At 58.5% G+C, this 14,311-nt stretch overlaps 2 protein-coding genes across 2 annotated transcripts; both read right to left on the reverse strand.

The window, feature by feature from the left end:
• Positions 1-2,472: 2,472 nt before the first annotated feature.
• Positions 2,473-5,932, reverse strand: SPEF1 (sperm flagellar 1). The gene is given in 8 exon segments (XM_033059330.2): positions 2,473-2,731; positions 3,712-3,767; positions 3,770-3,808; positions 4,549-4,596; positions 4,713-4,761; positions 5,237-5,372; positions 5,564-5,675; positions 5,764-5,932. Coding segments are annotated over 8 exon segments (669 nt in total). The 5' UTR covers positions 5,885-5,932; the 3' UTR covers positions 2,473-2,623.
• Positions 5,933-9,488: 3,556 nt separating this feature from the next.
• Positions 9,489-12,388, reverse strand: LOC116996864 (C-type lectin domain family 4 member F-like). The gene is made up of 6 exons (XM_033060886.1): positions 12,385-12,388; positions 11,954-12,034; positions 11,633-11,674; positions 11,225-11,376; positions 9,725-9,836; positions 9,489-9,643 (listed from the first exon to the last, which is right to left on the reverse strand). The coding sequence occupies exons 1-6, from the start codon at positions 12,386-12,388 to the stop codon at positions 9,489-9,491; spliced, it is 546 nt and encodes a 181-aa protein (XP_032916777.1).
• Positions 12,389-14,311: the final 1,923 nt, after the last annotated feature.

Raw genomic sequence — 14,311 nt, forward strand, 5'->3', positions numbered from 1 at the left:
CTCTAAATCCCTTCCCTGAATCCCATCCGTAAATCCCTTCCCAAATCCCATCCCTAAATCCCTTCCCTGAATCCCATCCCTGAACCCCATCCCTGAATCCCTTCCCAAATCCCATCCCTGAACCCCATCTCTGAATCCCATCCCTAAACCCCATCCCTGAATCCCTTCCCAAATCCCATCCCTAAACCCCATCCCTGAATCCCTTCCCAAATCCCATCCCTGAATCCCATCCCTGAATCCCATCCCTGAATCCCATCCGTAAATCCCTTCCCAAATCCCATCCCTAAATCCCTTCCCTGAATCCCTTCCCAAATCCCATCCCTGAAGCCCTTCCCTGAATCCCATCTCTGAATCCCACCCCTAAATCCCTTCCTAAATACCATCCCTGAATCCCTTCCCAAATCCCATCCCTGAATCCCATCTCTGAATCCCATCCCTAAACCCCATCCCTGAATCCCTTCCCTTAATGAATCCCTTTCCCGAATGAATCCCTTCCCTTTCCCTTTCCTTTCCCTTTCCTTTTTTTCCCTTTTTCCCTTTTTCCCTTTTCCCCTTTTTTCCTTTTTTCCTTTTTCCCTTTTTCCCTTTTTCCCTTTTTCCCTTCCCTTCCCTTCCCTTCCCTTCCCTTCCCCTTCCCTTCCCTTCCCTTCCCTTCCCTTCCCTTCCCTTCCCGGAACCTTCCCTTCCCTTCCCGGAACCTTCCCTTCCCGGAACCTTCCCGGAACCTTCCCGGAACCTTCCCGGAACCTTCCTGGAACCTTCCCCCCCAATCCAAATCCAACCCTAATCCCAAACCATCCCAATCCCAATTCCACCCCATTGCCAATCCCATCACTTCCGAATCCCAAACCTAAGCCGAAATCCAAGCCCAAACCCAAATCCAATCCAAATCCCATTCCCAAACCTAATCCCACTCCCACTCCTAATCCTAATCCTAATCCTAATCCTAATCCTAATCCTAATCCTAATCCTAATCCTAATCCTAATCCTAATCCCAATCCCAATCCCAATCCTAATCCTAATCCTAATCCTAATCCTAATCCTAATCCTAATCCTAATCCTAATCCTAATCCCAATCCCAATCCCAATCCCAATCCTAATCCTAATCCTAATCCTAATCCTAATCCTAATCCTAATCCTAATCCTAATCCCAATCCCAATCCCAATCCCAATCCTAATCCTAATCCTAATCCTAATCCTAATCCTAATCCTAATCCTAATCCTAATCCCACCCCAATTCCTAATCCTAATCCCACCCCAATTCCCATTCCTAATCCCATCCCAATTCCATTCCTAATCCCGATCCTGCCCCGTTCCCTGGTGTCCGCCCAGCCTGGGACCATCCAGCCCTGTCCCTCCTGTCCCCATCCCGACCTCCGTGTCCCTTCCCACGGGGACAGGGGACAGGGAACGGCCACTTCCCACCGGGACACGGCCAACGCCACCCGTTCCCATCCCGAGAGCGCCAGGATTGTCCCCCGGGAATGCCGGGGGGACATCGGGGTCAGGGGACACGTGAGGGACAGCGGGGACTCGTGAGGGACACGAGGGGACAGTGTCACCCCCGGGGGGCCGCTCCAGCTGCTGGAACGTTTAAAATCCTGGGATGCACATTCCCAGAAATCTGGGATCCACATTCCCAGGGATCCCCAGAGCCCCGGCTGTGTCCTTGTCACCGGCACGGTGACATCACACACCGGGCTTGTCCCCAAGGGAGGGGACACCAGGGTCCGGCTTGTCCCGCCCATTCCCACCTCGGCCGGAAATTCCAGTTTTTCCCTAAAAAAACCACTCTGGTACAGGGACAGTCCCCAGAGCCACCCCTGGGCGTGTCCCCGTGGTTTGAGATGTCACCTGGGGGGGGGACACGGGGGATGTCGCTGCCACCTCCCAGCGCCAGGCGCGGATTTGCTCCGGGATTACAAAAACAACGGGATTTGGGAAGGGATTAAATCCCGGCGGCCACCGGGCGGGAGGAGCGGCCATCGCGTCCCCAGGGTGTCCCCAAAGCATCCCCTGAATGTCCCCATGGTGTCCCCAAAGCATCTCCTGAATGTCTCCACAACGTCCCCTGAATGTCCCCACGGCGTCCCCAGGGTGTCCCCACAGTGTCCTCATGCCGATGTCCCCACAATGTTTTGCCCACGGTGTCCCCTCCCCGCTGTCCCCAGAGTGTTGTCCCCACAGTGTCCCCACAGTGCCATCCGCACTCTGATGTCCCCCGGCATTCCCGTGGTGTCCCCACGCTGATGTCCCCACCCTGCTGTCCCCACAGTGTCCCCACAGTGTCCCCATCGTGTCTCCACAGTGCCATTCCATGCCAATGTCCCCAATGTCCCCACAGTGTCACCACAGTGTCCCCACACTGCCACCTCCACACTGCCATCCCCTCCCCACTGTCCCCACAGTGTCCCCCTCCCTGTCCCCTCCCTGTTCCCTCCCTGTCCCCTCGCTGTCCCCTCACTCCCGCTCTCCAAGATCCAACACTTTAATCCCCAGCGCCGCAGCCGCGCCGGGCACTGGGCGAACTGGGACGCGCTGGGAGCCGCTGGGAGCCCCCGGGCTGTCCCCGGGTCACCCGGGTGCTGCCACCCCGCGGTGGCAGCGGTGTCACTGTCGCCTGTCAGCGGCGGTGGCTCTGGAGCTGCTGCAGCCGCCGGCTCAGGTCGTCGATGCGGAGATTTTTGAGGAGCAGGAGCTGCTCCAGCCGCCCCACCTTGGCCTGCAGGATCTGCGATTCCCGAGGGATTTGGGAGCCAAATCCCGAATCCCAAAATCCCAAAAATCCCAAAATTCCAAAATCCCAAAATCCCAAATCCATTTTCAGGGGGTCTTCCCGGCACAGGGAATTCTGCTTTTTTTTTTTCTTTTTTTTTTTTTTTGTGTTTCTCCTTTTTTTTTTCTTTTTTTTTTTTCTTTTTTTTTTCATTGAGGGCAAGCGATGGATTTGGGGTTCCGATCGCAGCCCCCGCTTCCCCCCCAAAAAACCCCAAAAAATTAAAAAAGGGAATTTCGGATATCCCGCTGTTCCCATCCCGGATATCCCACAGAAAGAATTGCGGCCCTTCCCATATTTACATCTGCACGCGGGAAAAGCCCGGATTTCAGGGAAAATCTGAGTGAAAGGGAAAAGCTCGGAATAGAGGGAAAGGGGGACAGGGAAAAACCGGGAAAATCCGGGAAAAACCGGCAAAAGCTGGAAAAGGGAAAAGGGCACAGGGAAAATTTTAGGGAAGAAGGAACCGGGAAAAGCCGGGTAAGGGGGTCAGGGGAAAATCGGGAAGGGGGAGATCGGGAAAAACCAAGAAAAGCTTTAAAGGGGGAAAAGGAAAAGTCGGGAAGGGGGAAAATGGAAAAGCCGGGAATAAGGGACAGGAAAAACCAGGAAAAGCTGGGAAGGAGGGACAGGAAAAAATTTAGGGGAGGAGGGACAGGGAAAATTTTAGGGAAGAAAGGACAGGGAAAAGTCGGGCAGGGGGGATCGGGAAAAACCGGGAGAAACCGGGAAAAGTGAAAAGCCGGGAAAAGCGGGGAAGGAGGGACAGGAAAAAAACGGGAAAGGGGGAATTGGGGAAAACTGGGAAAACCGGGAATAAGGGAGGGGGCCAGGCCAGTGTCGCGTGTGTCCCCCCAGGATGTCCCCGTGTCCCCCGGGCTGTCCCCGTGTCCCCCCAGGATCGCTCCCGGTGCCGGGATTTGGGATGCGCTCACCTGGATCGTGTCCCGCGCCAGCTGCAGCGCGTGCTCTCGCTCCTCCAGCTGCTGTCGCATGTCCCCAAGGACAGCCCCGGGCTGCGCTGCCACCCCCTGCCGCGGCGACAGCGACTGGCGACACCGAGCCCGCCCGTGGCCCCGGGGGGGTCCCCGAATCCCATCCCTCAATCCCATGGGAATGTCCTGATCTCCCACAGGGACACTCGGGGACAACCAGGGACACTTGGGGACACCCAGACCCCGGAGTGTACCCCCAGACACCCCCCAGTGGCCCCAAATCCCACAGGGAACCCTGACCCACACAAGCACCCCAAGAGCCACATGGGGACATCCTGACCCCACCCCGGACACCCCAAACACCACAGGGACCCCAAAACCACCACAGGGGCCCCGTGACAGCCATGAGGACACCCCAAAAACCACAGCTACCCCCAAACCACCGAAGGACTCTCTGACTCCTTCCCCTCAGTGACCCCCAAACCCCACAGTGACCCCTGAGCCCCATGGGGACACCCCAAACACCACAGGGACCCCTTGACCCCCACAAGGGACACCCAAACCCCACAGTGACCCTCTGACCCCCTCGGGGACACTCCAAACACCACAGGGACCCCAAAACCACCAAAGGACTCTCTGACCCCCCCCAGTGACCCTCAAACCCCACAGTGACCCCCTGAGCCCCATGGGGACACCCCAAACATCACAGGGACCGCTCCAAATCCCACAGTGACCCTCAAACCCCACAGTGACCTCCTGATCCCTACCAGGACCCCCTGACCCCCCAGTGACCCCATAAAGACCCCAAGAGGGTCCCGTCCTCCTCCCAGCCCTCACCTGGCAGCGCCCTCCTGGTTTCCCAAACTGCTCGGACATTGGGATGACCTGGAAAACCCCCCAGGGATGGATGGGGTCACCTGCCCGGACATCCCTGTCCCCTCCCAGGCACCCCAGAAGGTCCCAGTGAGGGATTTTGGGATCCCTTTTCCCCCCATCCCTACCTGTGTCCAGGTATCCGCCCTCCTCCGGCTCTGCCGGCTCCGCTGGGGGCTGCGAGGAGAGGCAGGAAAACATCTGGAACATCTGGAACGGCTGGGACAGCCCCTGCCACCAGCCCAGGTGGCTCCAAACTAAACCTGGCCTTGGACATTCCCAGGGATCCAGGGGCAGCCCCAGCAAATCTGGGAATTCCAGCCCAGGCAGGAATTCCTTGCCCAGATCCCAGGCCAATCTCCCCTTTCCCAGTGAAGCCATTCCCTGTGTCCTGTCCCTCCAGCCCTTGTCCCCAGTCCCTCTCCAGCTCTCCTGGAGCCCCTGCAGGGACTCTGAGCATTCCCTGGCATTTTCCCTTCTCCAGGGGAACATTCTCAGCCCTTCCAACCTGGCTCCAGAGCAGAATCCCGGATTGGTTTGTGTTGGGAGTGACCTTAAATTCCATCCAGGGCCACTTTCCCCTATCCTAGCTTGCTCCAAACCCCAATGTCCAACATTTCCTGGGGCGCTCCCATTCCCAGGATTTCCTCACCTTCCTCTGCCGCTGCCTCTCCTGGATTTTCTGCCTCAGGAGCTGCAGGAGCTGCTCTGCCATTCCCGGCCGGCTCTGGACCAGCTGCTGGATCATCTCCTCCGGCACGCGCAAATTCAGCTTACTCAGCACTTTCCTAAAATTCGGCATCAAGGAAACCCCAGAGGGACACGCGGGGGGGACAGGGGGGGACACAAATCCCCACTCGCAGCCCGCCACGGTGGCTCTGTGGCCACACCGAGCTGTGGGGTATGACCAAAAGCAGGACACCGGAACAGCTGGGGACACTTTGGGGACACACACGGAGCTGGTGGCACCTGTCCCTACCTGTTGAGGTGGCCCCAGTTGGCGACTTTCTGCGCCGTGGAGCTCGTGGGCACAAAGCTGTGCAGCTCCACCATGGAGGGGAAGAAGAACTTCACCACCTCGGCCGCCAGCACTGCGGGGACAGCGGGGACACGCTGCGGGTGGCACCGCCGGGGACATCGCCCGCTCCGGCCACCCCGCCGTGTCCCCGCAAGGCCAACCCCCATCGCTGAAGTCGCGAGCGATGTTCCTGCGCGGTCGCGACAGTGGCACCGTGTCCAGCCAGCGGTACAGGGACACCAGCGACGTGTCCGGCCCCGGCTGCGGCCCCTCGGCCGCCATGAGGGCCCGGCCTGAGCGTCGCGGTGCCATGGCAACGGGGGCGGGGCTTAACGGGAGCGTCTGTGGTGCCATGGCAACGGGGGCGGGGCTTCATGGGAGCGTCCCTGCTGCTATGGCAACGGGGCGGGGCTTAACGAGAGCGTCTCTGCTGCTATGGCAACAAGGGCGGGGCTTCATGGGAACGTCGTGGTGCTATGGCAACGGGGGCGGGGCTTCTAGGATGGTCCTATTGCAATGAAAAAGGGGTGGGGCTTCAGGGATGCGTCGCTGCTGCTATGGCAACGAGGCGGGGCTACAAGGAGAGTCCCATTGCCATGGCAACAGGAGCAGGGCCTGCAGGTCCATGGAAATGGGGGTGGGATATGGATATTGGGATGGGAAGTGGACAGTGGGATGGGATATGGACACCATGGATGGGATATAGAAATGGACATTGGGATGGGATGTGGACACTGGAATGGGATATGGACACTGGGGACGGGATATGGACATTGAGATGGGATTTGGACACTGGGATGGGATATGGACACCATAGATGGGATATGGACAGAGCCACAACCCAGGAGGTGACAGTGACACCCCCAGACCAGGGACTGGTCCTTTTGCTGATGACATGGCTCCCCCTCTGCCACCCCTCTCCTGCACTTCTGGGGAGGTTCTCAACAGCCACCCCCGCTTTGTCCCGTCCCCTAGCCATGTCCCCCGCCTAGCCAGGCCGTGTCCCCAAAATTTCCCCCCAAATGTCCCCCCATTTCACCCCATTCCGTCCCCGTTCGCCATCCCGCACTTTAAGCCCCGCCCTTCCCCATGTTCCCGCCTCTTTAGCTTAGTCCCATTCCCAATTGGCTGTCACTCCCGTCAATCACTTTAATTTTGCACCTGCGCATTAAGTACTTCCGCATTTTCTCTAGCTCCACCCTCTGCGCCCTTCTATTGGTTGTATATCCCGCCAATCATTTTTAGACCAATCAGCTACCGAGATTTGCCGGCCCCGCCTCCCTCGCTCTCCCATTGGCTGTCGCCTTTCTATTGGCGGAAATTGGCGCCCTCTTTTAATTCACCTTTCCCCGCCTTTTTTCCCCTTCTTTCCCCTCTTTTAAAGTTCCCTTTCTTCCCTCCCTTTTGTTCTTTTTTCCCCCATTCTCTTTTCCCCTTTTAATTCCATTTCCACTGTTTGTTCGTCTCCCTTTCCCCCTTCCCCCCCTTTTTATTCCTTTTTAATTCCCTTTTTATTCCCTTTTGAATCCCCTTTTTATTCCCTTCACCTCCTTTTTTTGAGGGTGATTTGGATTCGTTTTGGCTTTTGGGTTTTTTTGGGGAGGAGAGGGTTGGGATTTTTTGGAGCTATTTTGGGGTTATTTTTTGTTTGTTTTGGGTTTTTTTTGGTATTTTTGAGTGTTCGGAGGGGTATTGGGGGCTTATTTTGAGATTTTTAAGGTTTATTTTGGGGGCTTTTTGGTCGGTTTTTGTGTGGGGTTTTTGGTTAATTTTTTTGGAGTTTGGGTTTGTTTTTTAGGGAGTTGGCTTGTTTTGGGGTTTATTTGGGATTATTTTGGGCTTATTTGGCTGTTTTCTGAGGTATTTTATACTTTTTGTATGTTGGGGGTTTATTTGGGATTTATTGGGTTTTTTGGGGGTATTTTTGGTTTTTTGGGGGGGTTATTTGAGGATTATTTTGGGCGCATCCTGTGGTAATTTGGGAGTTATTTTGTTGCTTTTTTTTGCCTTCTGTGTTATTTAAAGCAATTTATTTTCTGCTCAGCCGTGATTAATTTGAGGGGGGCGTCCCCAAAATCCCTGGGTGGGGAGTGGGGATTTGGGGAACCCCAAAATTCCGCGGGAGGGCATGGAACACTTTAATGAGGGACAGATTTGGGGAAGGGGAGGGTGGCAGCAGGGTTTGGGACATTGGGGACACCTTGGATTGGGGGATCCCTGGATAAAGGGGGATGATCCCTCTGGGTGTGGGGGATGAATTCCCTAAATAGGGGAAATGATTTCTGGATTTGAGGGATTAATCCCACTGGTTTTGGGGATTGATCCCAGTGGATTTGGGGATGATCCCTCTGGATATGGGAGATGAATTCCCTAAATAAGAGGGGAATGATCCCACTCGTTTTGGGGGATTGATCCCTCTGGATAAAGGGGGATGATCCCACTCGTTTTTGGGGATGATCCCTCTGCATATGGGGGATGAATTCCCTAAATAGGGGGAGTTGATCCCACTGGATTTGGGGAATAAGATCCCACTGGATTTGGGGATGATCCCTCTGGATATGGGGGATGAATTCCCTAAATAAGAGGGGAATGATCCCACTGGTTTTGGGGTGAGATCCCACTGGGTTTGGGGTATTGATCCCTCTGGGTATGGGGAATAAGATCCCACTGGTTTTGGGGGATGAATTCCCTAAATAAGAGAGGAATGATCCCACTGGATAAAGGGGGATGATCCTCTGCGTATGGGGGATGAATTCCCTAAATAGGGGGATTGATCCCACTGGATTTAGGGGATGATCCCACTGGTTTTGGGGGATGAGACCCCTGGGTGCGGGGATTGATCCCACTGGATTATTGGGATATCCCTGGGTATAGGGGATGAGATCCCTCTGGATATGGGGGATGAATTCCCTAAATAAGAGGGGGACGATCCCTCTGGATCTGGGGGCTTGGTCCCACTGGATAAAGGGGGATGATCTCACTCATTTTTGAGATGATCCCTTTGCATATGGGGATGAATTCCCTGAATAGGGGGAATGATCCCTCTGGATTTAGGGGATGATCCCAGTGGATTTGGGGATGATCCCTCTGGATATGGGAGATGAATTCCCTAAATAGGGGGATGATCCCTCTGGTTTTGGGGGATGAGATCCCTGGGTATGGGGATTGATCCCACTGGATTATTGGGATATCCCTGGGTATAGGGGATGAGATCCCTCTGGGTATGGGGGACGAATTCCCTAAATAAGAGGGGGATGATCCCACTGGTTTTGGGGGATGAGACCCCTGGATAGGGGAATCATCCCAATGGATTGGGGGGGTCTGAACCCCCTGGATAGGGACATCATCCTGCAGGATTATTGGGATCATCCCACTGATTTTTGGGTCACTGAACCTCCTGGATTTGAGGGGATCGTCCCACAGCATTATTGGGATCATCCCACTGATTTTTGGGGGATTAAACCTCCTGGATATGAATGAGATCATCCCATTCATTTGGATGATCCATTACTGGGATCATCCCACTGTTTTGGGGGGATTGAACCTCCTGGATTTGAGAGGGATCATCCCACAGGATTATTGGGATCCTCCCACGGGATTATTGGGATCACCCCACTGATTTTGGGGGGATTGAATCTCCTGGATAAGGGGGATCATCCCACGGGATTTTTGGGATCATCCTATTGTTGTAGAGAGATTGAATCTCCTGGATTTGAGGGGGATCCTCCCACGGGATTATTGGGCTCATCCCACTGATTTTGGGATCTGAGCCCCCTGCAGGATCCCTCCTTTGGGATTAGCAGGATCACCCCTCTATTTTCAGAGACCCCCCTAAATCCCCCACCCTTCCCTGGGGAAGAGCACTCGGGTGACACCAAGGTGACACTCAGGGACACTCAGGTCCCTCTGGCACACCCAGGGAAGCTGAAGTTGCAGTTGTGGTCATTCCAGAGCCCCGCTCCCACCGGGTGGATCTGGACGCAGCCCTCCCCTCCCCACCGGCCGTGGTCAGTGCTGTCCGGCTGGCCTGGCGCCCAGAAACTGCGGGAACAACGGGGGGAGGGGTCAGTGAGAGGGGACACGGTGTCCCCGAGTGTCCCCAGGTGTCCCCACCCCGCTCACCTGTGCTCAGGGAATAGGGGGTCCCGTCTGCCCAGCGCCAGGAGCCGCCAGGGCCGGTGGCCGAAAGTCCGATCCAGTAGGAGCCACCTCGGGCCTCCCGGGCCAGGTAGGCCTGGGGACACGGGGACAGGTGAGGGGACACGGGGACAGGTGAATGAACCGGTGTGGGGACACGGGGACAGGTGTGGAATGGGGGACACGGGGACAGGTGTGGGGACACGGGGACAGGTGAGGGGACAAGTGTGGGGACACAGGGGACAGGTAGGGAATGGGGGACATGGGGACACGGGGACAGTGGGAGGACACGGGGACAGGTGAGGGGACATGGGGACAAGTGAGGGGACACGGGGACAGGTGAATGAATAGGTGTGGGGACACGGGGACAGGTGTGGAATGGGGGACATGGGGACAGGTGTGGGGACACGGGGACAGGTGAGGGGATGAGAGGACAGGTGATGGGACACGGGACGGGTGTGGGGACATGGGAACAGGTAGGGAATGGGGGACACGGGGACAGGTATGGGGACAGGTGAGGGGACAAGTGTGGGGACACAGGGGACAGGTAGGGAATGGAGGACATGGGGACACGGGGACAGTGGGAGAACACGGGGACAGGTGAGGGGACATGGGGACAGGTTGTGAATGGGGACACGGGGACAGGTGAGGGGACATGGGGACAAATGAGGGGACACAGGGGACAAGTGTGGGGACACAGGGGACAGGTAGGGAATGGAGGACACAGGGACAGGTGAGGGGACACGGGGGTGTGGCAGGGGACAGGAATGGGGGACAGGGGAAGGGAGGGGGCTGGAGGATGTGCAGGTAGGAGGGGATGGGGACAAGGGTTGGGGACAGGTAAAGGGGCACAGGACAGGGTTGGGGACAGGGGCTGTGAATGGGATTTGGGGATGGGACAAGATCTGGGGATAGAGGCTATGGACAGGATTTGGGGACAAGGCTTGGGGACAGGAACTGTGCCCGGGATTTGGGGACAGGGGCTGTGAGCAGGATTTGGGGACAGGACAGGAACTGGGGACAGGGATTGTGAGCAGGAGTTGGGGACAGAGCCTGTGGGCAGGATTTGGGGACAGGGCTTGGGGACAGGACAGGATTTAGGGACAGGGACTGTGCCCGGGATTTGGGGACAGGAACTGTGAATGGGATTTGGGGACAGGAACTGTGAATGGGATTTGGGGACAGGAACTGTGAATGGGATTTGGGGATAGAGCAGGGCTTGGGAACACGACAGGGGCTGTGCCCGGGATTTGGGGACAGGACAGAGCTTGGGGACAGAAACTGTGAATGGGATTTGGGGACAGGAACTATGAATGGGATTTGGGGATAGAGCAGGGCTTGGGGACAGGACACGGCTGTGCCCAGGGTTTGGGGACACGCCCCTAAAGGTGCACAGGCAGACGCTGCTCAGGTGGGAGGGGACAGAGCAGGACAGGACAGGAGTGGCCGTCCCTGCGGTGTCCCCGGCGGTGTCCCCAGCCTCACCTGCTCCTCGGCGCTGGTGACAGAGGCCAGGTGCGCGTGTGTCACCGCGCAGGCGGCCTCGGCCGCGGCCCAGGGCTGCCTCTGGCCCGAGAACAGGTAAATCTTGCCCCGGTGGTAGCGCCAGCCCAGCGCCAGCCCCTGCAGCCACCGCCCTGCGCGGGGACACGGCGACACCCCTGTCACACCCCTGTCACCGCCCCTGTCACCTCCCCGAGCCGGGTACCCCACAGCCACCGCCCTGCGCGGGGACACGGCGACACCGCTGTCACCGCCTTTGTCACCTCCCCCTGTCACCCACCGAGCCCCTGTCACTTCCCCCTGTGACCGCCCGTGTCGCTTCCCCTGTCACGCACCGAGCCCCTGTCACTTCCCCCTGTGACCGCCCGTGTCGCTTCCCCTGTCACGCACCGAGCCGGTCCTGCCGCAGCTGTGCCGCCGAAGGGGTGTCACCTGTGGGGACATGGGGACAGGAGTTGGGTTTGGGGACTGGGGACAGGGAGAAGGGACAGGGACTGGGGCAGGACGTGGGGACAGGTTAGGGACAGGGAGTGGGGACAAGATTTGGGGACAGGACAGGATTTGAGGACAGGGATTGTGCCCGGGATTTGGGGACAGCGGGTGCAGAACGGGGCTGCAGGCGGGGTCTGGGGACAGGGACTGGTGCCAGGCTGAGGCTGGGGACACGCTGGGGACACGTTGGGGACAGGGCCGGTGCCGGGGGTCCCTCACCGTCGGGGTCGGCCCACAGGGGGTCGGTGGCCGCTGCCAGCTCCGCCCGCGCCGCCCGCAGCTCCCCCCGGCCCTGCACGTCTGGGAGGGGACAGGGCTGTGACAGGGGTCCCTGTCCCCTCCTGTCCCCTCCCGCTCCAGCCCCTGCCACCCCCTGAGCGTGCCCGGAGTTCCCAGTTCATTCCCAGTCCCTCTCCAGCCCCACTCCCCGTTTCTGTCCCAGCTCGCTGCCCCTTCCCAGTCCCTTCCCAACGCCTCTCCATCCCTTGTCCAGCCCCTCCTCAACCCACAGCCCCTTTCCCACCCCCTGCCCACTCCCAACCCCATTCCCAGACCCCTCCGTCTCCTCTCCAACCCCTCCTCAGACCCCAGCCCCACTCCCGTCCCCTTCTCATCCCCTCTCCCAGCCGCTTTCCCAACCCCTGTCCCACCCATTCCCAGCTCCCTCCCCATTCCCAGCCCTTCTCCAGCCCCCTACTCATTCCCAGCCCCTTTTCCAACCCTCTCCCAGTCCCCATCCTCTCCCAGCCCTGTTTCCAACCCCTCCCCAAATCCCAGCTCCTTCCCAGTCCCTTTCCCAACCCCTCCCCAAACCCCGAACTCCACTCCCAGCCCCTCTCCAACCCCTCCCCAGACCCCAGCCCGTTTCCCAGCTCCTCCCCAAATCCCAAACCCACTCCCAGCCACTTCCCCATCCCCTCCCCAAATCTGAGCCACTCCCCAGCCCCTCTCCAACCCTTCCCCAAACCGCACTCCCAAATCCCAAACCCACTCCCAGCTCCTCCCCAAACCCCTCTCTCACTCCCAGCCCCTCTTGCCCCCCTTCCCCAGCCGCTTTCCCAACCCCAGACCCTTCCCAGCCCCTCTCCGACCACTCCCCAGTTCCACTTCCAGTCCCTTTTCCCAACCCCTCCCCAAATCCCAACCCCACTCCCAGCCCCTCTCCCAGCCCTTCCCCGTCGCTGTCCCCGCTGTCCCCGCTGTCCCCGTCGCTGTCCCCACTCACAGAGGGTGCCCAGCGCCGCCAGCCCCGCCGCCAGCAGCAGCAGCAGGGCCGTGCCCAGCCCGGTGCGACACGCCCGGTGCCACCACAGGGACCGCGCCGGTGGCCGGGGCGGGCGGGGGCCCGGGGGGGCGGGTATCGGATCTCCAGGGTCTCGTACAGGTCGGGGTTGTCGGCCATGGCCCTGGGGACACGCTGGGGACACGCTGGGGACAGGGACGGTGCTGTCCTCGCTTCCTGCTCCGTGCCCGCTAGGGAACAGGAACCGCGTTGGTGCCACCCGGCCGGCGTCACCTGTGTCCCCACGCCCCCGGGGGACAGGCAGGGGTGAGGGGACTGGAGCGCGAGGCCGGCCCTGACTCTGTCCCTGTGTGTCCCTGGTCCTGTCCCCATCCTTGTTCCTGTCTCTGCCTCTGTCCCCAGTTCTGATCCTGTCACCGGACTTGTCCCTGTCCCTGTGTGTCCCCGACTCTGTCCCCATCCTTGTTCCTCTCTCTGTTCCTGACTCTGTCACTGGACTTTTCCCTGTGTCTGTCCCTGTCCCCAGTCCCGATCCTGTCACTGGACTGGTCCCTGTGTCTGTCCCTGGTCCTGTCCTCCATCGTGTCCCCATCCTTGTCCCTGATCATGTCCCTGATCATGTCCCTATCCCTGTCCCCCATCCTCTCCATTCTTTTCCCTCTCTTCTTGATCCCGTCCCTGTCCCTGAACCTGTTCCTGTCCCTGAATCTGTCCCAGTCTCATCCTGTCCCCATCCTTGTCCCTGTCCCCAATCCTGATGCTGTCACTGGACTGGTCCCTGACTCTGTCCCTGGTCCTGTCCTTCCTGTCCCCATCCTTGTCCCTGTCTGTCCCTGTCACTGAACTTGTCCCTGATCCTGTCCCTGGCCATGACCCTTCCTGTCCCTGATCCTGATCCTGTCACTGGACTGGTCCCTGTCCCTGTGTCTGTCTCTGATCCTGTCCCCATCCCTGTCCCTGCCACTGAACTTGTCCCTGATTTTGTCCCTTTAGCTATCCCTGCCCTTGTTCCTGGTCCCGGATCCTGATCCCATCCCCATCCTTGTCCCTGTCCCTATTCCTGACCTTGTCCCAATCACTGACACAGATCCTGAATTTATCCCAGTCCCTCTGTCCCCAGCCCTGTCCCTACATCCCTATGTCCCCGAATCCCTGAATCCCTCTGTCCCTCTGTCCCTCTTCCCACAGTTCCACCTCACCGTCCCCCGATCCTAATTCACTTCTCCCACCCTCAGACACCAAAATCCCAGAGAAACCCTGAACTCCCAGCGGGATCCCCTCCCTGATCCCAACCCCACTCCTGGCAAGGTCCCTGTGGCTTCTCCTGAGATCCT

Source organism: Catharus ustulatus, chromosome 5, assembly GCF_009819885.2.
Source record: "Catharus ustulatus isolate bCatUst1 chromosome 5, bCatUst1.pri.v2, whole genome shotgun sequence".
In the NCBI taxonomy this organism is placed as follows: domain Eukaryota; kingdom Metazoa; phylum Chordata; class Aves; order Passeriformes; family Turdidae; genus Catharus; species Catharus ustulatus.